The 27,052-nt window shown below is 39.5% G+C and overlaps 1 protein-coding gene across 12 annotated transcripts in view; it reads left to right on the top strand.

The window, feature by feature from the left end:
* The window catches only part of PHACTR4 (phosphatase and actin regulator 4), a 109,476-nt gene that overhangs the window by 36,560 nt on the left and 45,864 nt on the right, over positions 1 to 27,052 (top strand). Inside the window, exon 1 of one of the 12 annotated variants that reach the window (XM_061390788.1) lies at positions 20,498 to 22,143. The exons of the other annotated variants lie outside the window; for them this stretch is intronic. Coding sequence (XP_061246772.1) covers positions 22,098 to 22,143 — 46 coding nt within the window. The 5' untranslated portion in view covers positions 20,498 to 22,097. Of the gene's footprint in view, positions 1 to 20,497; positions 22,144 to 27,052 lie in introns of those variants that run through there. 12 annotated transcript variants of the gene reach the window in all.

Here is a 27,052-nt window from a genome sequence, read left to right as displayed (position 1 = left end):
AGCCTTGACGAACTCCTTTTCCTATTTGGAACCAGTCTGTTGTTCCATGTCCAGTTCTAACTATTGCTTCACATTCAGTTCAGTTCAGTTGCTCAGTCGTGTCCGACTCTTCGCGACCACATGAATCGCAGCACGCCAGGCCTCCCTGTCCATCACCAACTCCCGGAGTTCACTCAGACTCAAGGCCATCGAGTCAGTGATGCCATCCAGCCATCTCATCCTCTGTCGTCCCCTTCTCCTCCTGCCCCCAATCCCTCCCAGCATCAGAGTCTTTTCCAATGAGTCAACTCTTCGCATGAGGTGGCCAAAGTACTGGAGTTTCAGCTTCAGCATCATTCCTTCCAAAGAAATCCCAGGGCTGATCTTCAAAATGGACTGGTTGGATCTCCTTGCAGTCCAAGGGACTCTCAAGAGTCTTCTCCAACACCACAGTTCAAAAGCATCAATTCTTCGGCGTTCAGCCTTCTTCACATTAGGACATGTTTTATAAAAATTAGATCTAATCTCCTTTTACCACCACAGTTCAGTGACAACCCATAACATGAATGTTGTATATATGCTTTTAGTTCATTTTTTTCTTTTATAATGTGTTTATATAACCCTTTCATAAAGAACTGCTATGTGAAACCAAGAGACACTACCACAGTTACCATGAATACTGAAGAAATGCCTGCTAGAGCAAGAGCAAGAAAAGAACGCCCACTGTTACTTTATTTAACATTATTTTGGGGGTTCTTGGTACAGTAAGATGAGCAATCGCTAGAGATATGGTTCCAATAATGAACAGAATAAGTATAAACTTATTGGCTAATATTATTGTCTCTTTAGAAAAATAGTCCCAAAAGAATCAACTGAAAAAAAGTTCAGTAAAATGGCTGACTAAATGCAACTTAAATGTTCAAAAATGAATCATTAAAATTTTTTTATGTATGTAGAATAAATATCTTAAAAACCAAGGGGATTTGAAAGTATTTACAACTAAAATTATAAAATACCAATGAATAATCTTAATAAGAAATAGTGTTAGTCTGCCCTTTTTTATTGATTTATGATGCCATTTTGCTCAAGCTAAGTTTTAAAAGGTCTCAAGCGTATTTTTTGGATCATATAGTCTGTTCTGTTGAACTATCTGTCAGTTTTTACACCAGTTCTACATTGTATTTATTATCATAGTCATTTTAAGATCTAAGAGAATATTCCTTATTCTCCTTAACTATTTACCTTGATAAAGAGCAGTGTGCACAGCACAGTGTATTAGCATATTTCCCTTTAAAAGTGTGTATTACTTTTATTAAAGAAAACTTTAAAATTCTTGACATTTTTATGGTTTAATAGTCAGTGATGAGTGGGACTTTCCTGGGGGTCCAGTGGTTAAGACTTCATGCTTCCACTGCAGGGGGCATGGGTTTAATCCACGGTTGGATACTAAGATTCCACAGGCCACGTGGCATGGCAAAAAAAAAAAAAAAATCTCAACTTTACTTCAAATTCAGATTTCATATGATCAGTGAGATTTAAAAGTTGAAAGTACAGCTAGTATGAACATTTTGCATTAGGCAGGGGACCATTAGTTTCAAAACCACCTCAATGGTTGGCTTCTGGGGCCTCTAGAGTTCTATCATATTAAAAATGGCCTTTCATGATAGAGCCTTGACTTGATGCAAAGACAGGATAGGTTTTACAAGATTGCAATTTGAAACATCATTGGAGTCCAGAACACACACACATGTGCACACACATACACACCCCGTATCGGAGGCTTCCATTAAAAGAAGGGGATAGTAGTATAATGGACTATCTTGTGGATGGTGTTAATGGCCTTCAATTCCTCTTTTGAAGACTGGTGTTTTATTTTTTCCTCATCATGCTAGTGTGTATCCATTGCTGGCCAGAGTGACATCGTATCAGATTTCAGTCTGTAGCTATAGCTTTCCTTTGTTTCACTGCGTAAGATTAAATAAATACTACATTTTACTTGACTGCTTAAACATCTTAAAACTTCAGGTTTCTTTCGATGATTGTATATTTTGTTTTTCTTCTTTGATCTCTAAAAGAACTTAGATGCTGTAAAGCAGATGGATCTGCCTGCTTTGTTTTGTCCATTTTGCCGCACCCTCAATCCCCACCCCATCCTTTCCCTTTTCAGTCCAGAGCTTAATAATCAAAGTGCTTGAGTAGCAAGAACCCTTAAGAATTATGTCTTAATAGTAAAAGAGAAAAGTGGCAGCAAAGGAAAGACATTCCTGGCTGGGGTGAAGCACTTTGGGGCATGCTTGTTACTTTTAGTTATAATCTCATAATGCCGGAGAAGGCCACGGCAACCCACTCCAGTCCTCTCGCCTGGAAACTCCCATGGGCGGAGGAGCCCGGTAGGCTGCCGTCCATGGGGTCGGGAAGAGTCAAACACGACTGAGCGACTTCCCTTTCCCTTTTCCCTTCCATGCATTTATTAAATAAAGAAAAAAAAAAAAATCTCATAATGCATCCAGGGCCAGTAGCTTACGTTTAACAATGACGTCCACTTAGTTTTGCTTGATGATTTATTGTCATACTTACAACATACCCTAACCAGTCAAAAGGAGAAAAAGTAGATGGATGGTTGATTGCTTGGCTGAATGATTCATTAATTCATTTAATAAGTTTTCTTAGGCACATTACCCTAGCTGCCATGAAGGGCGGGGGAGGGGGGGCAATAAAATACAGTTTCAGCACTCAAAGAGGAGATGAAAAACTATTAATGCTACACAGAATGAATGAATGGTTTTATATAGATAAAAATAATTGCTATTGAAATTTCATGCCACATTTTTCAACGTGACTTGTACTTAAGGAAATTGTCAAAACAAAACTTACTCTATAGCATTAACATTGCCTTTTCTATACCTGTGTTCTTTGAACACTTTAGAATTGATGACTTTAAGGAGAGTTTGTCTTATTGTTTTTGTCTTGAACCTAACAGGAAAAATTGGTGAACATGGCAAAATAGGAAAAACTAGGGGCTTCCTAAGTATCTTAGGTAGTATGGGTAGACGGTACATGGTGGTAAAATTTGGGTTTCTCATGAAATACTAGGACTGAAGTGTTTTTGTTCTAGATTTGGTTTGAGGAGTAGAAATGGTTCTTTCCCATGTAGTCAGCTTTTCTTTATTATAGACCTTTCACTTATTTTCTAAGAAATCCCTTTAAGATTGATTTTGAAATAAGAAACATCATTCTTGTTGGTGTCATACTGGAAAATATCAGAAATAAGCTGAGAGAATTTTTGGTGTTTTAAATTTAACATTGTCATTTTGGGCAATTGACATAACTCTTCTGTATCTGAATTTTACTTTGTTAAAGTACTATCTCCTAAAGTTTTTCTAAGGTTAAAAATAAATGTTCTTATCTGACACCTAGGAGGTATTGTGTGAATTCAAAGTCTGTTTAGTAGTAGTTGGGAGTGGAGATTTACACCCACTTAGATGTGCTTACTGTTTAGATACAAAGATTACTTAGATATGAAGCCTAGCTTTGCCATTTATTAGCTATGAACTCCTTGGACAAGTTTACCCCTGGGTGACTCAGTTTCCTCAACTATTAAATGGGGATAATAAATGTTATCCTTCTTATAGGCTTGTTGTAAGAGTTAGACAAAACTCAGTGCTTAGAATAGTCCCTGGCATTATAATACATGCTCAATTAATGCTAGTTGTTGTTATTCTGAGAGAATGGGGAGAAGGAATGCAAAGAAGTTGAACTTAATTTATCTTCCCTGAGTTTTAGCTTTCTTTTTCAAAAAATCTTTTGTTAGAGATGTTCATATGTAACAGTAAACCATTTTGTGTAGTATAATTTATGTTTTGATTTTTTTTTTTTTTTTTTTTGATGGAAACTTTTACTATCTGAGCAGCAGCAGTGAGCACAGCAGAAAAGCGCAGAGGTCAGGAAGCCACATGTGCTCAGTGGGTTGCTGTTTGTTCCCCACCCAGGGGTCAAACCCGTGTCTCTTGCATCTCCTGCATTCTCAGGCAGATTCTCTACCACTAGTACCACCTGGGAAGCCCCATTTAGTAAAATGTACAGAAACCAGGAAACAGGAATGAAGGGGAGAAGATGCAAAGATCAGCTTTGAGCGATTAGAAACTGGTAGTGCTTCTTTCAGCCCACTCCAGTATCTTGCCTGGTGAATCCCATGGATAGAGGAACCTGGCAGGCTACAGTCCATAGGGTCACATGACTGAAGCGACAGCATGGCACGGCATGGCACTACTTTAGTTCTTCTGTTTCTCTTAGGAACTAGAAGAAAAGCTGAGCTTTTTAAAAAAATGTTTTTTATAAATCTAAAAGCAGCAATAATGAAAAGATTGTGTTGCTGTGTCTATGGAAGTGAATTTGTAATAACATGTAACATATAACCATACATGCATAATTCAATCTAAAGTACAGAAAGGTAGATGTTCATGGAAGGCTTCCTAGAAGAAGTGGTACATAAGCTGAATTTTGTAGGAGTGGGAGTTAGCCAGATTAAGAAATAGATGGAAAGGACATTTTAGGCAGCTAGAATAGCAAATGCGTGGGTAGGAAGACCTGGGCAAATATTGTCATAGTTTAGGAATTCCACGTGGTTTGGAATAGGACTAACAACAGCAGCCATAGGGGAGAGGTGAGAGAAAAGTTTAGGTAGAAAGATGAGGCGCTGGTGCAACAACATGGATGGACCTAGAGATTTTCATACTGAGGGAAGTAAGACGGAGAAAGACAAATCTATAATCTAAAAGGAAAGGCATTGGGCCAGGTGTCGAAGTATTTTTTGTAAACTGTGAAGAACCCTATCAGATTTGTGTTTTTATAAAGGTCATGTTGGTACCGCTGTTGAGACTAGATCAGAATGGGACAAAACTGAGGCAGGTAAGAAGGAAATTATTAGTGTCCCAAACACACATAAAAGATGTCACTTTCGAACCCTATGGTGCACAAATTCTGTCAGACTGCGAAAATTTATAAGATTTTTTTAAGGATATAGAAGATTTTTGGCCCAAGTGAATAAATCCCAGAAGAATCATTTTATCTTTTTTCTTTTTCATTCACTACAAATTAACACAGCAAATTTGGTTATCGGCAGTTGGGTTTTAGGATAGGTGGTATTCTGAAGGCTCTTGGTGCCTAGGTCTGGGAACAAGGTGAAAAGGGGTAAAGTACTTCTAGCTAATTGGATCTTGTTTGATTTAGGGCTTTTTCAACAAAGACATTATTTCATTTTTAGGATGAAAAAACAATAATCAAATTTGCCTCTTGAAAGATTTTATTTGGTGACTCCATTTTTATAGACTTGGTAGTAGCCCTAATAAAGATTAGTTTTTCAGAAAGGTTAAACTAGGAAAGGTTAAACAAGAAGGCAAAGTGGTTGTCTGAGGAGGCCTTACAAATAGCTGAGAAAAGAAAAGTGAAAGGCAAAGAAGAAAGGGAAAGATATGCTCAACTCAATGCAGAGTTCCAGAGAGTATCCAGGAGAGATAAGAAAGCCTTCTTAAGTGAACAGCGCAAAGAAACAGAGGAGAACAAAAGAATGGGAAAGAGTAGAGATCTCGTCAAGAAAATTAGAGATACCAAAGGAACATTTCATGCAAAGATGGGCTCAATAAAGGACAGAGGACCTAACAGAATCAGAAGAGATTGGCAATAATACACAGAAGAATTGTACAAAAAAGGTCTTAATGACCCAGATAACCACAGTGGTGTGGTCACTCTACCTAGAGTCAGACTTCCTGGAGTGTGAAGTCAAGTGGGACTTAGGAAGCATTACTACGAACAAAGCTAGTGCAGGGGATGGAATTCCAGCTGAGGAATTTTAAATCCTAAAAGATGGTGCTGTTCAAGTGCTGCACTCAATATGCCAAAAAATTTGAAAAACTCAGCAGTGGCCACAGGACTGGAAAAGGTCAGTTTTCATTCCAATCCCAAAGAAAGGCAATGCCAAAGAATGCTCAAACTACTGCACAATTGCACTCATCTCACACGCTAGTAAAGTAATGCTCAAAATTCTCCAAGCCAGGCTTTAGCAATACGTGAACTGTGAACTTCCAGATGTACAAGCTGGTTTTAGAAAAGGCAGAGGAACCAGATATCAAATTGAAAACATCCGATGGATCATAGAAAAAGCAAGTGAATTCTAAAGAAAAACATCTGCTTCATTGACTATACAGAAGCCTTTGTGTGGGTTACAACAAACTGTGGAAAATTCTTAAAGAGATAGGAATACCAGACCACCTTACCTGTCTGCTGAGAAACCTGTGTGCAGGACAAGAAGCAGCAGTTAGAACTGGACATGGAACAACAGACTGGTTCGAAATTGGGAAAGGAGTATGACAAGGCTATATATTGTCACCCTGCTTATTTAACTTATATGCAGAATATATCATGAGAAATGCCAGGCTAGATGAATCACAAGCTGGAATTAAGATTGCAAAGAAAAATATGAACAGACTCAGATATGCAGATGATACTGCTCTAAAGAGAGAAAGCAAAGAGGAACTAAAGAGGCTTTTGATGAGGGTGAAAAAGGAGAGTAAAAAAAGTTGGTTTAAAATACAAAATTCAAAAAATTAAGATCATGGCATCTGGTCATATCAGTTCATGGCAAATAGATTGGGGGCGGGGGGGCGGAGTGGAAACAGTGGTGGATTTTGTTTTCTTGGGCTCCAGAATCACTGTGGACAATGACTGCAGCCATGAAATTAAAAGACACTTGCTCCTTGGGAGAAAAGCTATCCTAGACAGTGTATTAAAAAGCAGAGAAATCACTTTGCTGACAAAGGTCCATATAGTCAAAGCTGTGGTTTTTTCCAGTAGTCATGTATGGATGTGAGAGTTGGACCATAAAGAAGGCTGAGTGCTGAAGAACTGATGCTTTTGAAGTGTGGTGCTGAAGAATAATCTTGAGAGTCTCTTGGACAGCAGAGAGAGCAAACCAGTCAATCCTAAAGGAAATCAACCCTGAATATTCATTGGAAGGACTGAAGCTGAAGCTTTAGTACTTTGGCCACCTGATGTGAAGAGCTGACTCATTGGAAAAGCTTTGATGCTGGGAAGGATCCAGAGCAGGAAGAGAAGGAGGCGACAGAGGATGAGATGGTTGGATAGCATCTTGATGAGCATGAGTTTGAGCAAACTGCAGAAGAGGTGAAGGATTAGGGAAGCCTGGCATGCTGCAGTCCATGGGGTCTGCAGGGAGTGGAACCTGACTGGGCAACTTAACAGCTACAAAACTAGAATTGGTCTCATTGCTTTGTCAGATGAGCGAAGGGACAGTTTGTTCCTACTTCCTCTGACTTCATGCATTGTTTCCCTAAAGTGTTAATATGTTTCACTGTTACTTTTTAAAAAATAAGATGTAGAAGCAAAGGTATGTGTAATCCACAACACTTCTTCTCTTTGAATTTATAAATACAACCAATTTTTCCTCCAGTGCCTCACGTCCTAGGTTCTGTGGTTGTGAAAGTTTGAGAGTTTTGAGGGAAAAGAATGGTATAAAAGAGATGGATATCTCTTACATAGAAAACAGAATAAAGTACATTGAATTACTGGATGGAGCAAGTTTGATAGAAACACCGTTTGTGTAGTCACCCTTGGTTCTTTTGCGGAATTACTGTTGACTCATGGTGTAACCAGGTGTTCATTACTCAGAATTTTTATTTAGTAGAAGATAAAGTATGTATGCTCCTGCACATGTACCGGAAAAGAATGTTTAAGAGGATTTCCTGTTGGAAATTTCTGAATAACTGTTACAAATGTTATAGCTATCATCAGGCATGAATTGTATTCCCACTGGATATGTGGCTGAGTATTGGTAATTAGGTTTCTTTCTTACTGTCTTAAAATGAAACTGAGGGCCAAAGAAGTTAGAGTTATGAAAGAGAGAGAAGGAAGGAGAGAAGTGATACTGGCTCAGAGTCATCTCTCTGAGTCATCAGCAATGAATGCCACCTTACTGGAGAACATCCAGTGTGTCAAAAACCCTGTGATGGGCAGCTCCTTAATTTCTGACTGGTTAGTTTCTACACATCATTGATACCTCCAGGTTCCTTAGTGGAGGCCATTTGGGACTTAGTTTTTATGGATGTTATGTGGTTTTATAAAATATTTTTGTATTTAAGATAAGATTTCTCAATCACTTTCACTATAACTACATGAAAAAAGTACTATTTGGAGTAGAAAGAATATTAAATGGATGTTCAGTAAGATGGAGGTTGCTGATTTTCAAGCAATAACAAATGGATATAATTCTACATATATCTTTACACTGAGATAAAATCATCCTTCTTTAGGCTTTAAGTTGTTATTAATAGTCAAAGGCTTTACTTGTGTGTTACTAGGAAAGGAAATAGTAATTCAGCTGTTAAAGGAAGAGTATCAAAGATTGTGAGTATAAATATCTCAGTAGTTTGTAACTGAATAAAAGGAAACTTTTTTAAACTGTCAGTGTTTCTTCAGAGTATACTGCCTTTAGTAGTTGATGTTTAGTAGTTGGTGGCATGGAAAATAGATACCACATGCCTATGAAATACTCTGTTTTGATGTTAGTGGAAGACTTATAAGTGTGCTTTAAAAATCCTTTGGGTTCGCCCTGTCTGATAGAACTTTGTGCAGTGATGGAAATGTTCTAGATCTGCACTGGCCAGTGTGGTAGCCATGTGTGAAATGTGGCTAATACAGTTGAGAAACTGAACTGCAAATTGTATTTAATACAAATGTATTAATATTAATTTAGGTAAATAATCATATGTAAGAGGAACTAAAAAGCCTCTTGATGAAAGTGAAAGAGGAGAGTGAAAAAGTTGGCTTAAAGCTCAACATTCAGAAAACTAAGATCATGGCATCTGGTCCCATCACTTCATGGAAAATAGATGAGGAAACAGTGGAAACAGGCTCAGACTTTATTTTTTGGGGCTCCAAAATCACTGCAGATGGTGATTGCAGCCATGAAATTAAAAGACGCTTACTCCTTGAAAGGAAAGTTATGACCAACCTAGATAGCATTTTGAAAAGCAGAGACACTACTTTGCCAACAAAGGTCCGTCTAGTCAAGGCTATGGGTTTTCCAGTAGTCATGTATGGATGTGAGAGTTGGACTGTGAAGAAAGCTGAGTGCCAAAGAATTGATGCTTTTGAACTGTGGTGTTGGAGAAGACTCTTGAGAGTCCCTTGGATTGCAAGGAGATCCGACCAGTCCATTCTAAAGGAGATCCGTCCTGGGTGTTCTTTGGAAGGACTCATGCTGAAGCTGAAACTCCAGTACTTTGGCCACCTCATGCAAAGAGTTGACTCACTGGAAAAGACTCTGATGATGAGAGGGATTGGGGGCAGGAGGAGAAGGGGATGACAGAGGATGAGATGGCTGGATGGCATCACTGACTCGATGGCCTTGAGTCTGAGTGAACTCCGGGAGTTGGTGATGGACAGGGAGGCCTGGCGTGCTGCAATTCATGGGGTCTCAAAGAGTCAGACACGACTGAGTGACTGAACTGAGCTGAACTGAAGAGGGACTGCAGTGTTAGTACATCTTTTAAGTATTTGAGAACTGACCAGCCCATTTGATAACCCTTACTTCACTGACCAGTCATTCAGTTCAGTTCAGTTCAGTCGCTCAGTCGTGTCCGACTCTTTGCAACCCCATGAACCACAGCACGCCGGGCCTCCCTGTCCATCACCAACTCCCGGAGTTCACCCAAACCCATGTCCATTGAGTCGGTGACATGGCATCACCATCTCATCCTCTCTCGGCCCCTTTGCTCTTCCCCTCAATCTTTCCCAGCATCAGGGTCTTTTCAAATGAGTCAGTTCTTCACATCAGGTGGCCAATGTATTGGAGTTTCAGCTTCAACATCAGTCCTACAATGAACACCCAAGACTGATCTCCTTTACAATGGACTGAGTGGATCTCCTTGCAGTCCAAGGGACTCTCAAGAGTCTTCTCCAACACCACAGTTCAAAAGCATCAGTTCTTCGGCGCTCAGCTTTCTTTATAGTTCAACTCTCACATCTATACGTGACTACTGGAAAAACCATAGTTGCAATTAATATTTATTTTTAGTACATTAATTGAAGAATGTGTTGCAAAGGTCTCTGTTTACATATCATCTTCCCAATGAGGCCCTTCTGCTTGCACAGTTTATAATTTATTCCCTCTCTCTTAGCCCGTCCTATTTCCTTTCCCGGAATAATTTTTTTTATAGCAGTTATCACCATCTAACACACTAGAAAGAAGGCGTAGATTTTTCCCTCTTTATATCTAGTGCAGTGTTTCCAACACCTAAAACAATACCTAATACTTTAGAGATACTCAGGAAATATTTGTGGGATGAATAAATGAGGATTGTGGCTTCCCAATAATAATATCCCAATTCATTAAGCACTTATTTTGCATTCTATGGCAAGCATTGAGTTGGGTTAGCTATATTAAGTGCACCATGGCCACTGTTCTCTATAATAAAACATTTCTTGGGACCATTATTTGAAACAGAACACTGAATTAGTTAAGTCATTAGTTTGACTCTGCCATAGAATTTCAGAACTCGAAGGAAACTTGGCAATAATTTGATCCAAATACCTGATGTCACATAGTGGTTAAAGTTTCATGAATGTCATTTTTATCCTCTTCTCATTTCCCTTTTTCCCTTATCCACACAACCTGTGAATCTTTTTGCTCAATTATTTTTTTTCACATCCGCTCATTTCCATTCAGCTAATTCTCATTTTCATATAGGCTTACCTTTCCCGCTGACTCTACTGTGCTGTGAAGACCTACCTAGTCCCTTAACCTAGGCAGAGAGAAACCCTTTGTCTTTCTTAACTGAAACTTTCCTGTTCACTATAATTGTTATGACCAGCTCCTCAAATCTAGAAACAGCTCCTGACCACTAGGGCACCCTTAAGTACTTACTGTCTTTGAAAAAAAAAAGCTTTAAGAGAAAACAAAAGGAATTTCAATAGCTCCCATTCCCTAGCCTGAGGTCTTTTGTTCCATGGATCTGAAAGCAGTCCTGCTGGCATAATTCAATTTCTTTCTCCCATAAACACAGTCCAACATATTGTAGGCTTGTAAGCATTACATTTCTTCGTGTCATGTATATAGCCTTGGTGATGTAGCAGCACGTCAGAACCTCTCCCATTTTTTAAGAAACTGTGATGCTTAAATGTAAACATTGTGGTGTCATTTAAATATGTAAAGAATCTTAAGTGGGGCAAGAAGAAGCCAAATACATTAAGCACCTTCAATCATCAGACTATAATTTAGAGATTTCTCTTATTTAATCCTCACAAAAACTCTGCATAATTATCTCTGTATCATATAAGTTAAGTAACTTGTTCAGAGTCTCTCGGAGAAGGCAATGGCACCCTACTCCAGTACTCTTGCCTGAAAAATCCCATGGATGGAGGAGCCTGGTAGGCTGCAGTTCATGGGGTCGCTAAGAGTTGGACACGACTGAGCGACTTCACTTTAACTTTTCACTTTCATGCATTGGAGAAGGAAATGGCAAGCCACTCCAGTGTTCTCGCCTGGAGAATCCCAGGGATGGGGGAGCCTGGTGGGCTGCTGTCTACGGGGTCACACAGAGTCGGACACGACTGAAGTGACTTAGCAGCAGCAGCAGTCAGAGTCTCTTAGTCAGTAAATGGAAAAGCTGAAATTTTCCACAGTTACATATATATAATTCCAAAACCTTGCTTTTCTCTCTGGTAAGCCATGCAGCCTTCTGGAAGCGGGGCAGGCAAGGGACAACAGTTGCCGTATTTGATGTAGAACAGGTGGCAGGGGTGTTCATTTTTTGCCTCCAATGAGTGAGCCACAGAAAGAAAGCGGTGTTACTGGAGTCAGGGATGGCAGTCCCAGTGGCTCCCCCTTAAGTTTAGCCTATGTCTTTCAGCCTGTTCTTCCAGTTAGTTCACTTGAAGAAGACGTGCTTTCTGCATGAGCCTAGCAGTTGTGATTATATGAGGATCTATGTAAACATTTACCTGACACGTTTGTCTTCTTTGAAAGTTGTTACCACTTGCAAAGCAGTAAATTCTCAAAAACCATCCTAAGATGCCATTTTTTTTTCCCCATGAAATTGAGAGTTTCACGACAATTCTCAAGATTGTTTAGAATGATGGATTAGTGTATGGTCTTTATATTTATTCCATCCCTTCATCTGTGATACTTTTCACCTTAACTGCCTTTTGTTACTATGGAGTTGGCCAAAAAGTTCCTTTGGTTTTAAGGTAAAACTAAAAAACACATTTCTCATTTTCACCAAGAACTTTATTGAACAACAGGTTCACCATTTTGTTCCACTGCCTTCTAGTATTTTTCAGGCAACCTTATAATTCCATCTTCTCAAAACTTTTTGTCTTTCTGAGCAAAGGACTTTACCAGGTGCCTTTTACAGTCTTCCAGGGAACTGAAATTATTTTCCATTTAGAGAATTTTGTAAAGACCAGTATAAATGGACGTCCGAAGGTGCAATGTCTAGATAAATCAGAACTTGCAGCTAAGCTGTAAGTTTTTGCCTAGTCATCAAATAAACATGGTCTTGCGTTATTCTGATGGAAGACTATGAGTTTTCTGTTGATTTAATTCCAGATGCTTTTCATCGAGTGCTACTTTCATTTGATCTAATTGGGAGCAGCATTTGTCGTAGTTAATCGTTTGGTCTTCTGGAAGGAGCTCATGATAGAGGACTCCCTGTCAGTCTCGTATACGCAGCATCACCTTTGGAAAAAGACCAGCCTTCAGTGTGGTTGATGGTGGTTCATTTCACTTGCCCCACGATCTCTTCCATTCTACATTATTGTGCAGTATTCACTTTTCATCACCCCTCCTCATTTGCTTTAAAAAGGGAACATTTTCATTACGTTTAAGTGGATAATCACCTGCCAAAATACAATCAAGAAGGGTTTTTTTTGTTTGTTTAACTTCTATGGAACCCAAATGTCAAATTGATTGGCATAATCAAGCTGGAGCAAATGACTTTTCAATGCTTGATTTGGATATTTTGAGTATGTCAGGTATCCTTCACCTGGTATAGCATTAATTGTTCTCAAGTCACATCTCAATTTGATTGCTGACTACTTCAACTCGTCTACCTGACCTTGGAGCATCGTCCAAGGAGAAATCTCCAGCACAAAACTTCCCAAACCACTTTTGACACAGTCAGTCAGTCACAGCACTTTCTACATACACTGCACAAATCTATTTTTGCATTTCAGTTGCATTTTTACCTTTCTTGAAATAATAAAGCATAATATGTTAAAATATTGTTTTTTATTCCATCTTTAATATTAAAATGGCTACACAAAAATTCACCAATTCTGATTTTTTTTAATGCATACTGATTTAACAGCTGTCACAGTGCAAGCCAACAAAATTGTTTCGAATGAAGTTAAAGATAATTGAGTGCTACTTAGAGCCATCTTCGGAGAAGGCAATGGCACCCTACTCCTGTACTCTTGCCTGGAAAATCCCATGGATGGAGGAGCCTGGTGGGCTACAGTCCATGGGGTTGCTAAGAGTCGGACACGACTGAGCAACTTCACTTTCACTTTTCACTTTCATGCATTGGAGAAGGAAATGGCAGTCCACTCCAGTGTTCTTGCCTGAAGAATCCCAGGGACGGGGGAGCCTGGTGGGCTGCTGTCTCTGGGGTCGCACAGAGTTGGACACGACTGAAGCGACTTAGCAGCAGCAGCAGAGCCATCTTATGGAAAAGAACTAATGAACTTTTTGTTCAACTTATAGGTGCTGTGAGCAAAGCTTAAAGTTGAGGAATGCTGTTTCTTCCATTGTACTGAAGATTAAGAAATACTTTTTGCATGTCCACTGTGCACTAAGTTGTGCCAGGCATTGAGGGTTTCAGTGTAAATACATCATGGTTCCTGCTCAGTGGAGAAGTCTGAAGACCATTGCAATTTGTTTTTTGTGGTAGTTGTTGTTCAGTGGCTAAGTTGTTTCTCATTCTTTGCAGCCTCATGGACTGCAGCGTGCCAGGCTTCCCTGTCCTTCACTACCTCCTGGAATTTGCTCAAACTGTGTCCATTGAGTTGGTGAAACCATCCAGCCATCTCATCCTCTGTCAACCCCTTTTCCTCCTGCCCTCAGTCTTTCCCAGCATCAGGATCTTTTCCAGTGAGTCAGCTCCTCAGGTCAGGTGGCCAAAGTATTGGAGCTTTAGCTTCAGCATCAGTCCTTCCAATGAATATTCAGGGTTGATTTCCTTTCGGATTGACTGGTTTGATCTCCTTGCTATCCAAGGGACTCTCAAGAGTCCTCTTCAGCACCACACTTAGAAAGCATCAATTCTTTGGCACTCAGCCTTCTTTATGGTCTAACTCTCATATCCATACATGACTACTGGAACAACCATAGCTTTGACTATTACAGACCTTTGTTGGCAAATTTAGGGTGATATATCTGGCATGATGTCGTAGTTGGCTCTTTACTCTTCCAGTGTTTTCTCTTGCTGCCTTGATATTTTTCTCGCCTCTGTTATTTCTTCTATGACTGACTCAGATTTTAGAAGTCATTTAATTCACAATATTTTCTCTGATCACTGAGGAGAAAGTAGACACCTCTGCACCCACTAGTGTGTGTTTGTGTAGCACCTAGGTGCTTATCGTGCTCTATTCTAGATCCTATTTCTTTGAACTGTAAGCACCTTAAGGACAAAAAACTATTGTTTTTAGTTCCAACACATTGCTGGGCACATAATCAGTGATCAGTAAATCTTTGTTTGAATTCTGCTTGAATAACTAAGAAAAGGCTTGTAATAGTGGAAGCAGCATTTGAACCAATTCTTAAAGGATGAGTGGGAGTTCCCTAGGTAGATAAGGAAAAGAAATTCCAAACCAAGGGAGAGGTTTATACAAATAGATGAGATAATGAAGCATTTACAAGGGCTTTCTAATTTCCACTTGGAATTTGAGATATAGATTATCAAAGGATGTTATCTCCTGTTCAGACTGATGTTTGAAGCTGAAATTCCAATACTTTGGCCACCTGATGTGAAGAGCTGACTCATTTGAAAAGACCCTAATGCTGGGAAAGATTGAAGGCGAGAGGAGAAGGGGACGACAGAGGATGAGGTGGTTGGATGACATCACTGACTCAATGGACATGGGTTTGGGTAAACTCCTGGAGCTGGTGATGGACTGGGAGGCCTGGCATGCTGCAGTCCATGGGGTCTCGAAGAGTTGGACAGAAGTGAGCAACTGAACTGAACTGATCTCCTGTTCAGAGCCAGCCAGAGTAGATAGAATTAGGTGGTGGAATAAAGAATAAAAAGCTGCTCCCTCCCTCAATTATATATCCAGAAGTTGAAAATTAGTCTTTCATTTGAATATGTGTCTGTTTGAGCTGTTAATTTCTCTCTGTGAACCTTTCCCAGAGGAAAGTGATTTTCTTCCCAACCTCTCACTAAAGTTCCTTCTTGAGACATCTCAAACTTAAGAAAGTTGTATGCTGAATTAAGCTGAGGGAAATGTGATTGAAATAGTGAAGAGCTCACTCTCCTAGGTAATCCAATTTATACTGATACTTTGGCATAAAAGTACATTTATATGGAAGCATTACACTTTTTTGATCTTGTAAACTGTTGAAAATATAAAGCATGTTGTCATGTTATTGTCTGATGTGCTGGCCAACAGGAATCGAACCTGTTATAAACATCACTAAAGGTTTTGAGTGCTCACCCTTGTTTGCTTAGAAACAGTTCTTCAATAAAGTGAGACTGGTTAGAGGGCTTCAGTTTCTCTTTAAATCTAAGCTGTGGGGTTTCCCAGGTGGCTCAGTGGTAAACAATCTGCCTGACAATGCAGGAGACACAGGTTCTATTTCTGGGTCAGAAAGATCCCCTGGAGGAGGAAATGGCAGCCCACTCCAGTATTCTTGCCTGGGAAATCTCATGGGCAGAGGAACTGAGGGCGCCAGTCCATGGGGTTGCAGAGCTGACACGACTGAGTGACAGCGCACACACACTCAAATCTAAACTGTAGCTTAGATTACTTTGCGTATTAAGCTTCATAAGGCCTCTTTTGCTCTTTCCCTGAATAAAACTGGAAGAGATTCACAAATTTAAATCAACGACTTGCCCCATTCCTTGAGGCAATAATCTGTGGAAGAAAAGTATTCTAAAAGAAAGTATCTTATTAAATAAGTAAGTGTCAGTTGCTCAGTCGTACCCAACTCTTTGCGACCCCATGGACTGCAGCCCACCAGGCTTCTCTGTCCATGAGATTTTCCATGCAAGGATACTGGAGTGGGTAGCTATTTCCTTCTCCAGGGGATCTTCCCAGTCCAGGGATCGAACTGGGGTCTCCTGCACTGCAGGCAGATTCTTTACCAAGTGAACTACAAGAGAAGCTTATTAGGTGACTCTTAAGAGAGAGTTGTCTACTTCTTACAAAGTTGAAGTGAGAGTTGCCTTTGCATTTCTAAAATGTACCGCATGGAAAGCTAGAATGAACTCAAGGCCTTATTGTTAAGTTTTAAAGCCATCAGGGGGCCAATATCTTCCCCTCTCCCCACTTGTCTACTTTTGTTGTTACAGAGTAAATATTGAAGACTCTCTAGCTCTCTAGGGATTAAGACTTTGCTTTCCAATGCAGGGGGTACAGGTTTGATCCCTGGTCAGGGAGCTGGGATCCCACATGCCTCACCACCACAAAACCAAAGCATAAAATCAATATTGTAACAAATTCAATAAAGACTTTAAAAATGGTCCACATCAAAAAAAAAATCTTAAATATTGATTGTTAGAATGAAACTGAGACATGCTGGTTAGGGAACATTTGTTGGTTTGGTACCTCAGTTCATTCAGTACAGTCGCTCAGTTGTGTCCGACTCTTTGCAACACCACAGACTGCAGCGCGCCAGGCTTCCCTGTGCATCACCAACTCCTGGAGCTTGCTCAAACTCATGTCCATTGAGTCAGTGATGCCATCCAACCATCTCATCCTCTGTCATCCCCTTCTCCTCCTGCCCTCAATCTTTCCCAGCATCAGGGTCTTTTCCAGTAAGTCAGTTCTTCCTGTCAGGTGGCCAGAGTACTGGAGTTTCAGCTTTAGCATCAGTCCTGCCAGTGAATATTCAGGGTTGATTTCCTTTAGGATGGACTGGTTTGATTTCCTTGCTGTCCAAGGGACTCTCAAGAGTCTTCTCCAGCACCATAGTTCAAAAACATCAATTCTTTGGTGCTCAGCTTTCTTTATGGTCCCACTCTCATATCCATACATGACTACTGGAAAAACCATACCATAGCTTTAACTAGACAGACCTTTGTCGGCAAAGTAATGTCTCTGCTTTTTAATATGCTGTCTAGGTTTTTCATAGCTTTTCTCCCAAGGAGCAAGCGTCTTTTACTTTCATGGCTGCAGTCACCATCCACAGTGATTTTGGAGATCAAGATAATAAAGTCTATCACTGCTTCCATTGTTTCCCCATCTATTTGCCATGAAGAGATGGGAACAGATGCCATCATCTTTGCTTTTTGAATGTTGAGTTTTAAGCCAACTTTTTCACTCTCCACTTTCACTTTCATCAAGAGGCTTCTTAGTTCCTCTTCACTTTCTGCCTTAAGGGTGGTGTCATCTGCATATCTGAGGTTATTGATATTTCTCCCGGCAATCTTGATTCCAGCTTGTGCCATATCCAGCCTGGCATTTTGCATGATGAACTCTGCATATAAGTTAAACAAGCAGGGTGACAATATACAGCTTTGACGTACTCGTTTCCCAGTCTGGTTTGGTACATAGGTGACACCATTAGAATTTCTGAGAGATTTGTGATTGTTGTAAAGTATGGATTTCCTTGGGAAATGATTCTGTCTTTAGGAAATAAATATATCCTTAGCCATTTTTACAAGAACCAAAGTGAGTCCTGGAGTTAGAATCAGGAGACTTGGGTTTTAGTGCTGTCTCTGAGCAAAGCATTTAACCTCTTGAATCTTCAGTCTTTCTTTTATAAAGAGTGGGAGATTGAGCCGGATGATCACTAAGATTCTTTATTTAATCCTATGTTTATTGTGCATGCATGCTCAGTCACTCAGTCATGTCTGACTCTTGGCGACCTCATGGACTGTAGCCCTCCAATCTCCTCTGTCCATGGGGTTATCCTGGCAAGAATACTGGAGTGGGTTGCCATTTCCTCCTCCAGGAGATCTTCCCAATCCAGGAATCGAATCCGAGTCTCCTGAAGCTCTGGCACTGGCAGGCAGATTCTTGATATCTGAGCCACCTTGGAGGCCTTGGATTTATTTGTTTTCAAATACCCAAGATTAGTAGTGAGCCAAGTCAAGCTGGGCATTTAAAATTGGCAGATGGTAAACAGTAGCCATATGAGATAAGGATCCTTAAATCTATCTGTTCTACTCTTTTTAAAAAAAATTATTTTTGGCTATGCTGGGGTTTTGTTGCTGCATACAGGCTTTCTCTAGTTGAGGTGGGTGAGGGCTACTCTTCCTGAGGTGCGCGGGCTCCTCACTGCGGTGGCTTCTCTTACGGAGCCCTAGAGTGCAAGCTCAGTGTTTGCAGCCTGCGGGCTTTGTTGCTCTGTGGCATGTGAGATCTCCCCTGACCCAGGGATTGAACCCATGTCCCCTGCATTGCCAGGCAGATTCTTGATCACTGGACCATGTAGAAACTCCCTGTCTGTTCTATTCTTATACGGTTCTGTCAGCACGAACTAGATTCTGTAGTACAGTTTCTGGGCTCTGTGTATGTGTGTGTGTGTTTAATGTGCCTGTTTTGAACTAATTCATGGTAGTCCACACGTCTGGGCTGTTCCATCTGCTTAATGTTTCTGTGCACCATCCCTGATTGTGTTCAGACTTCCTCCTTGGCCTGCTTCTTCCAGTTTGCTCTCTGGATTCATGGTACAGAAATGTCATCCTCTTCCGTTTCTGACTAACCTTTTGGTAATGGCTGGGTTTTCTGGCCTAAGCTCTCCTTTTTTGACTTGTTTTTTCACTATAACAACAATGATGAGTATTGCTTGCATTTATTGAGATTTTTCCATGAGCCAGACACGTTATGAAGTGCTTTATTTCTGTTCGTGTCATTTAATGCTTACTACTGCCTTGTACTGCTAAGTATTGTTATGCGCACTTTACAGATTAGGTAACAGATGAGGCCCAGGGAGATGAAGCCACTTGCCTAGTGTTCACACCTTGTAATAGAGCTGGAATTAAAATGGTAGTCTGCCTCCAAAGCTCATCTTCTTAAACTATATGCTGTGTTTTCTTCATGATGATGGTAACTGTGATATGTAGGTGCTGGGGATGTTTTTCCCACCTCTGCTTCTGCATTTTCCAGGAGTCAGAGGTGCTATTGCACATGTGTGTTTTCAGGCTAATAAATGTAAGGGCCCGCTTTGAAGGTATTTGACATTGTTAAGTTGGAGCATTCTTTCAATGTAAAATTTCAATGTATTTTTCCTTTTATTCTTTCCAATTTTAATGGTCAATATCATATTTTTTTTACTACTATTACTAACAAATAATTTTTGTCCAAGTGTACACATTTTTTTCTTACTGATGCCTTAGCATTGTCATTTTCTTATTCCTTGGTGGTGGTTTAGTCACTGAGTTGTGTCCAACTCTTGCAACCCCAGGGACTGTAGTCTGCCAGACTCTGTTCATGGGATTCTCCAGGCAAGAATACTGGAATGGGTTGTCATATCCTTCTCCAGGAGATCTTCTCTAACCCAGGAATCAAACCCAGGTCTCCTGCATTGCAGGCAGATTCTTTTACCGATTGAGCTACGAGGGCAGCCTCTTATTCCTTACCTTTGCTATTTAATCAAAAGCAGATAATAGAGGGGTTTCTTGAAGGTCCAGTGGTTAAGACACCACATTTCCACTACAAGGGGCATAGGTTCAATCCCTGGTCGGGGGACTAAGATCCTCTTGCTGGGAAGCATGGCCACAAATTAAAAAAAAAAAAAAGGGCAAACAGATAATAGAGATAAGATAATGGGAAAAGAAGAGCAGTGCTAATGAAAGGCAAAGGGAAAAATCCAGATACTAGAAATCTTCCTGGAATCTGAGTTTGCAGAACAAAGATTTAAGCTAAAAGCTCAGTTTCAGGGGTAGCTGTTTTTTGTTAAAGGAATATTAGGGCTTTGACAAACACAGGATTTGACCTCACTAGCTTTAGTATTCTTATCTGATAATAAGGTAAATAATATATTCTTCACAATTCCTGTTTAGTTGTGGTGATAATTAAAGGATATAGACAGTGTAAAGCTCCTTAATATAGTGCTCAAAATTACTCAGTTCAGTTCAGTTCAGTTGCTCAGTCGTGTCCGACTCTTCACGACCCCATGAATCGCAGCACGCCAGGCCTCCCTGTCCATCACTAACTCCCAGAGTTTACTCAAACTCATGTCCATCAAGTCAGTGATGCCATCCAGCCATCTCATCCTCTATCGTCCCCTTCTCCTCCTGCCCCCAATCCCTCCCAGCATCAGAGTCTTTTTCAATGAGTCAACTCTTCGCATGAGGTGGCCAAAGTACTGGAGTTTCAGCTTCAGCATCAGTCCTTCCAATGAACACCTAGGAGTGATCTTTAGAATGGATTGGTTGGATCTCCTTGTACTCCAAGGGACTCTCAAGAGTCTTCTCCAACACCACAGTTCAAAAGCATCAATTCTTCGGCTCTCAGCTTTCTTCACAGTCCAACTCTCACATCCATACATGACCACTGGAAAAACCATAGCCTTGACTAGACGGACCTTTGTTGGCAAAGTAATGTCTCTGCTTTTGAGTATGCTATCTAGGTTGATCATAACTTCCCTTCCAAGGAGTAAGCATCTTTTAATTTCATGGCTGGGATCATCATCTGCAGTGATTTTGGAGCCCAGAAAAATAAAGTCTGACACTGTTTCCACTATTTCCCCATCTAGTTCCCATGAAGTGAGGGGACCAGATGCCATGATCTTAGTTTTATGAATGTTGAGCTTTAAGCCAACTTTTTCACTCTCCTCTTTTCACTATCAAGAGGCTTTTCAGTACCTCTTCACTTTCTGATCTGCATATCTGAGGTTATTGATATTTCTCCCAGCAATCTTGATTTCTCAAGATTATTGTTGAATTTAAACAGAAAGAAAAGTACTACAAGTTGTTGTTGTTCAGTTGCTAAGTCATGTCTGACTCTTTTGCGACCCCATGAACTTTAAGCCCTCCAGGCTCCTCTGTCCATGGGATTTCCCAGGCAAGAATACTGCAGTGAGTTGCCTTCTCCAAGAGATCTTCTCAACCCAGAGATCAAACCCACATCTTCTACATTGACAGGTGGATTCTTCACCATTGAGTCAGTAGGGAAACCTGAAGTATTATGTAATATCTTACAAATGTTTATTTCAATTTTACTATTTTAGTGAGCCAGATTTTCAGATATATTTCTTTTTATTTTTAGAAAAAAATCTATTTAGTTCTAAAATGTTGTTTCTAATGTTATTAATTCCCAGTACACAAATCTCATTCTTCTCTGAGTATGCTCTCAGAGGTAGGAACTACAGTTTTAGGGCAAGCAGGGAAGAGTCAGAATGGTCTGATTTTGAGGCAAGCCTGTGTCTAGAACATACCTTGGAATGGACTCCTGCTCCCATCAGCCTGCTTATGCATAACCCTGATGTTTTTTGTGTGATTAAATTAAAATTAAATTGAAGTCTTTGGTAGTCTCGCTTCATGACTGGGAGTCTGGAAAGTTGTAACCCAGCTCAGTGTCAGGAAAAGTAGGTGTGGACTTTCAGGGCTATGCCTCTCAGCAACTAGAATGTGGTTGGCAGTCTCCTCCCCTTCCTGCCCTGGAGCTCTTCACAGTGTGCACTCTGGAATGACAGGCATTCCTGTGTGAAGAGAGCCAGCGTGAAGATTATTTGTGAGAACCACCAGTGCCTGGTCCGGGCGGGATACAGGGAAACAGAAACTCCGGCAGATTAACTGACGTGGTGCCGTGTCCTGATGTCTGGCGGTGACACTGAGAGAGGAGTGCACGACGCCTCCTTATGTGGATTTATCATTTAAGAAAAGTTTGCTTTGGTTCGTGACAATTTGCTGTTGTGAGACACTTCAGACAACATAATCATGGGGCAAGCTGACATCTCCAGACCGGTAAATCCAGATGGAGTTGGTGAGTAATAGAAGGCAATAAAACAAAATCTTGACAGAGGCAAGGCAGATTTACAGGTGAAGTTGAATATTTTATAGGAATTTGAATATGAGGATTTTGATGTTTTTAACTTGAGGATATTTAATCACTTTGTGAAGAATAAATGAAGAAAAATATAAGTTAATTTTTCATTCAGTTATATTAATTTACAACTCATAGTTTTGTTTTACTTGATCCTTTTGGACTTTTAAGATAATATTGCTAGGAAACCATCTGTTAATTTCTTACCCTTGCGGAAAATAAGTGCTACAAGAACTCGTGGTTGTTAAGAAGTCAGTGGTGTTTTACTGCTGTTTTACAGGACTTGAACTGTTGCTATATACATGCGGTATAGAACTAGAATTGTTGACTTCTATAAACAGGACATGTTTTGTTTTGGTTTGATTTGTTTTTTTGGCCATGGCATGAGGGATCTTAGTTCCCGAACCAGTTCCACTGTGCCCTTTACAGTGAAAGCACAGAATCCTAACCACTGGACTGCCGGGGAATTCCCAACAGGACCATTTTTAAGATTTAAGTTAAAGTTTTAGGCTCAGTTGTACATTTTCCAAATAAGCTTTCCAAGCTTCTTCCATTGTGCTGGTGTTTCCGTTTCTCATAAGGCAACGCTTGGTATAAATATTTTTGAAGTCAGTGCTATGCATTTGAAGTGTTATTGTCTCAGAAATAGCTGGAGACCAGGCTGATCATTGTAAGTGTAGCCAGAGTTTCAAAGAATATAAGTGAAATGGAGGTTCACTGTCACTGAGACTCATTTTCCTAACATTGTGCAGTTTTGTCGAAGATGAAGATGAAAAGGTGGAAAAGATAGATGTAAGTGGATATTCATTAAAGGGTTGTTAAATATAAACAGAGTGGGGAAAAACCTGTGAATCATTTCTTGACATTATACTTTTTAAAAAAGGTTTATACCTTCTTATACCTTCTCTTTGATTTATGAAGCACCATAAAATATGTTCAGTCCCAGGCTACTTTTTTTTTTCCCCAGAAATAAAAAATGTTAGTGACTTTAAAGAAAGCCATGAAGTGTGGGAACACAGGTAACACTCTCAAATATGTCTTGTGGTTTAATGTAATTTCATTTCTAGAGGTGTATTTTCCCCTGAGAACTTGCCAGATGAAATTCCTACAAAGTAATTTTCATGTTTTATTGAAACTTGGGCACATCAATTGCAAAGTAAGTGATTCAGCCACATATTTTTAGAACTGAAATCAGAACTTGACTGACTTTACTTTGATCACCAGGGCTGAGTCCATATCAATTCAGTAGCTCACTTTTTTTTCTTAATGAAATATTTTATAGGTAGAAAAGGGTATACAGGAAAATATAAAAGACCCTCTGGGGCTTCTACTTATCTTAAGAGATGAAATTAAAAATGGAGATATTTCCCCCCATCCCCTCTCTCTATTCCCACATTCCCTTATGATAACATTTTGCTTCTTTGTTCCCAGAGGTAACCACTCTCCAGAATTTAGTCAATTCCCTTTTGGGCCATTAAATTTTCCTGTGGTTTCTACTATAAAGATAGTTCTTTGTTAATAAGTCAGGATGTAAATCATGCTAGGCATTTATCTGTGAGATGGAAATGAAAGGTCTTTGAAAAGCAAGATGGGTAAGCAGGTACAACTTACTAATGAGTGGTGATATTTATGCAGAATGCTAATTTAACATCTAATACTAGACAAAAAATTTCATCTCAGTAGATAAAATTCATAATCTTTTCTGCCTATAAAAAAGGTAGGACTCATCATTCATCAGTTTTTCTGCCTACCAACAACCCTAATAAAAGATTTCTGAAGTAGGGATTTCCCTGGTGGCCTAGTGGCTACTATTCTGGGTCTTCACTGCTATGATCTGGGTTTAATCCCTGGTTCTTGAACTGAGATCCTACAAGACGCACAGTGCGGCCGGAAAAAAAAAAAAAAAAGACCTATGAAGAAGAAATAGAGATCACTCGGGTACCTAACTAAGGCTTTTATATTCTGAGTATAATTTTTGGATTTTATTTCCTATTATCTATGTAATTCAAAGGTAACGATAAGCTATTTTCATGGACAGACTTCATTTTATCATTTATAATTCAGGATGTGTTCTATTTGAGCAAATCAGGACCAGGTCTTGAAGGCTCAACATTGATGACTTTGAGGACTATACCATTACTATAAAGTCTTTTACCAAATATAATAGTTTCTTCATGAAATTTTAAAGGCATTTCAATGGGTAGGTGTCTGGTAAGAATATTTTACCAGATTCTTTGGAAAGATAAATGTAGAAAGTAAATTAAGAGCTAAATCGTTTGTTCAAAGTTCTCGGCCTGTAATACAGTAGTTAGTTTTAAGCTTCAAACTTGATGGTACTGGGTTTGGCAAGCCAAATGATGCAAAAATAAATGAATGAATGTATTGATTTCTTATTATTTTCAAGGCACTGTGAATGTGGCAGACTCTATGGGTATAATTCCTGTCTGTGCCTTTAAGAAGTTTACTTTCTAGTCAAGACTTTATAATATTGGGCTTCCCTGGTGGCTCACTGGTAAAGAATCTGCCTGCCAATGCAGGAAACACAGCTTCAATCCCTGATCCAGGAAGACCCCACATTCTGCGGAGCAACTAAGCCCATGCACCACAACTGCTGAGCCTGTGCTCTAGAGCCCAGGAGCTGCAATTTCTGAAGCCTGAGCGTCTAGAGCCCCCATGCTCCACAACAAGAAAAGCCACCACAATGAGCAGCCCAAGTACCTCAAGTACCACAGCTAGAGGAGCCCCTGCTTGCTGCAGCGAGAGAAAAGCCTGCGCAGCAACAAAGACCCAGCACAGCCATAAACAAACAAACAAGTAAATTTTGAAAGAATGTAAAATATTCAAAGTAAAATTTTTACATATTTTAAAATTTGTATAAGACATATTCCATTTTTTAAGGTTGTTAGCTGCCCATGGCTTATAATGGAAGTATCGAGGTGTTAACCAAGAAGAGTCTGCTTTCAAATAAATAACTTTGCAGGAGAACTCACATACAAATTTATGAGATGTTGTGTAAAAACAAGTATTTTTACTGTAGGTTCTCTCTAACAACAGGTGAGCCAATAGAGAATTTGAATGCAGAGTAAGAATTTACGCTGTGATGTCCATTCAAGGAAATAAACAGTGTTCCTCAGCAGTTCATATTAAAATGAAATATATCTATAGGAGAGGTCTGTAGGTTTACTGAGATAGGGACTTCCCTGGCAGTCCAGTGGTTAAGAGTCCATGCTCCCACTGCAGGGGGTGTGGATTCAATCACTGGTTAAGGAACTAAGATCCTGTAAGCCATGCTCTGTGGCCAAAAATAAAAATTACTGAGGTAAAACTTTCAAATAATACTCTGTAATTCTCAATCAATGTAAAAGCTGTTTCTGTGTTCACTGGAATCCTTTACTATGTTATCATATGAAAACAAACAGCTAATTATCACATGTCCCTAAATTAGGCAGAAAGAATTTTAATAAATTCTACCCAGCCATTTAGTCTAGAACTGTCCTTCTCTTTCTGCCTTTCCATTCCCCCTGTCTAGCTCTTTTTTTTTTTGGCCCCATCATGTACCTTTCACTCACTAATTGCCCTCTCCCCACTGCTACTTTTCCTTTGTATAAGGATATGCTGCATCAAAAGATATTGTATTGTCATATTTTCTCTTCATTCCTTTTCCATCATCATTTGATTCATTTTGCTCTGAAATTTGTTGTTGTGGGTTCTTAGACATGAAAATAGTGGTTTGGGAAGGGTGCTTTAGAAATAATATGTTATTTGGAGGCAAGATCAGTAAGGGGATTGGTGGATGGACAAATTTTAATATAGTTATATAACAGTATTAACATAGAAATGAATAATAGATGGACTAATTAAAAATAAACTTCTTCATGAGACTTGAAAGAACACTTGGCACTACTTGGTCATCAGAATTATCAGACGTCTCTCATACCTATCTAGACCTAAAAATAAATGCTTCTGAGAAAGAAGGAACAGGATTACTTTCTTCATGTGATGCAAGAATCAGGAGAAAGTGTAGGGGTCTGTCATGAACTCCTTAAAGGATTTTCCGTTGTTATTGAATGTAGAATACCAATCAAAAATTATTTTCTGAATAGCCCATTGTCACAATAATGTATTACTTCTTTCTACTTGCTGGTTAATTTTGAGAGGTTTAAGGTTTTTTTCCCTGAGAGAATATATTATCTCGCACCTCACTATAAAAACTTGCAACTTGCAACTTTTATCAAAAAATTATAAACATCCAGTTTGCCAGAGTAAAGCACCATAATTTCTTGGTGCAATTATGGTCAAAGAACTGTTTTCCTAGAGTTGGAATCTCAGACCTAATTTACCTGCAGGTACAGAGAAAGGTACAGAAGAGAGCTGTCTTCATGACTGCTTTCCCAGTTCTATTTCCCAAAGGTCAGAACTATGCAGTATTTCCAAGGGAAGTTATGGGCCTGTTGCAGACAAAGCCTGCTTTGTTCATTAGTGGCAGGTTTTGCTTTCTGTAATTTTGTTGCAGTTTTCTAAAACAGTTTTTTAAATCCAATAATAATCCTCTTTTCGAAGGCAAAAGCAACTACAATAGTGTAAGTACCATAAATTAGTGTTCTCCATTTACAGAGTTCTAATGCTGTTAAAATGCTTGTATAAAAGCAAGATCTGTTTCAAGTTAGATGGGCATAAAAGGAAATTAAACAGAATCATGAGATTATAAAAGTAATTGATCACTATATATATAAATCAGATCATTATGCTGTATTCCTTGAACTTAAAAAAAAAAAGATAATTGGTGCCTCTTGATAATGGAATGTGTGTATCTTATTGCACAAAGCTATGTATTTTTAAGTTTTGGACA

This window comes from Bos javanicus, chromosome 2 (assembly GCF_032452875.1).
Source record: "Bos javanicus breed banteng chromosome 2, ARS-OSU_banteng_1.0, whole genome shotgun sequence".
NCBI lineage: Eukaryota > Metazoa > Chordata > Mammalia > Artiodactyla > Bovidae > Bos > Bos javanicus.
The sequence above is the reverse complement of the archived record's forward strand: the minus strand, read 5'-3'. Positions and strand labels throughout refer to the sequence as shown.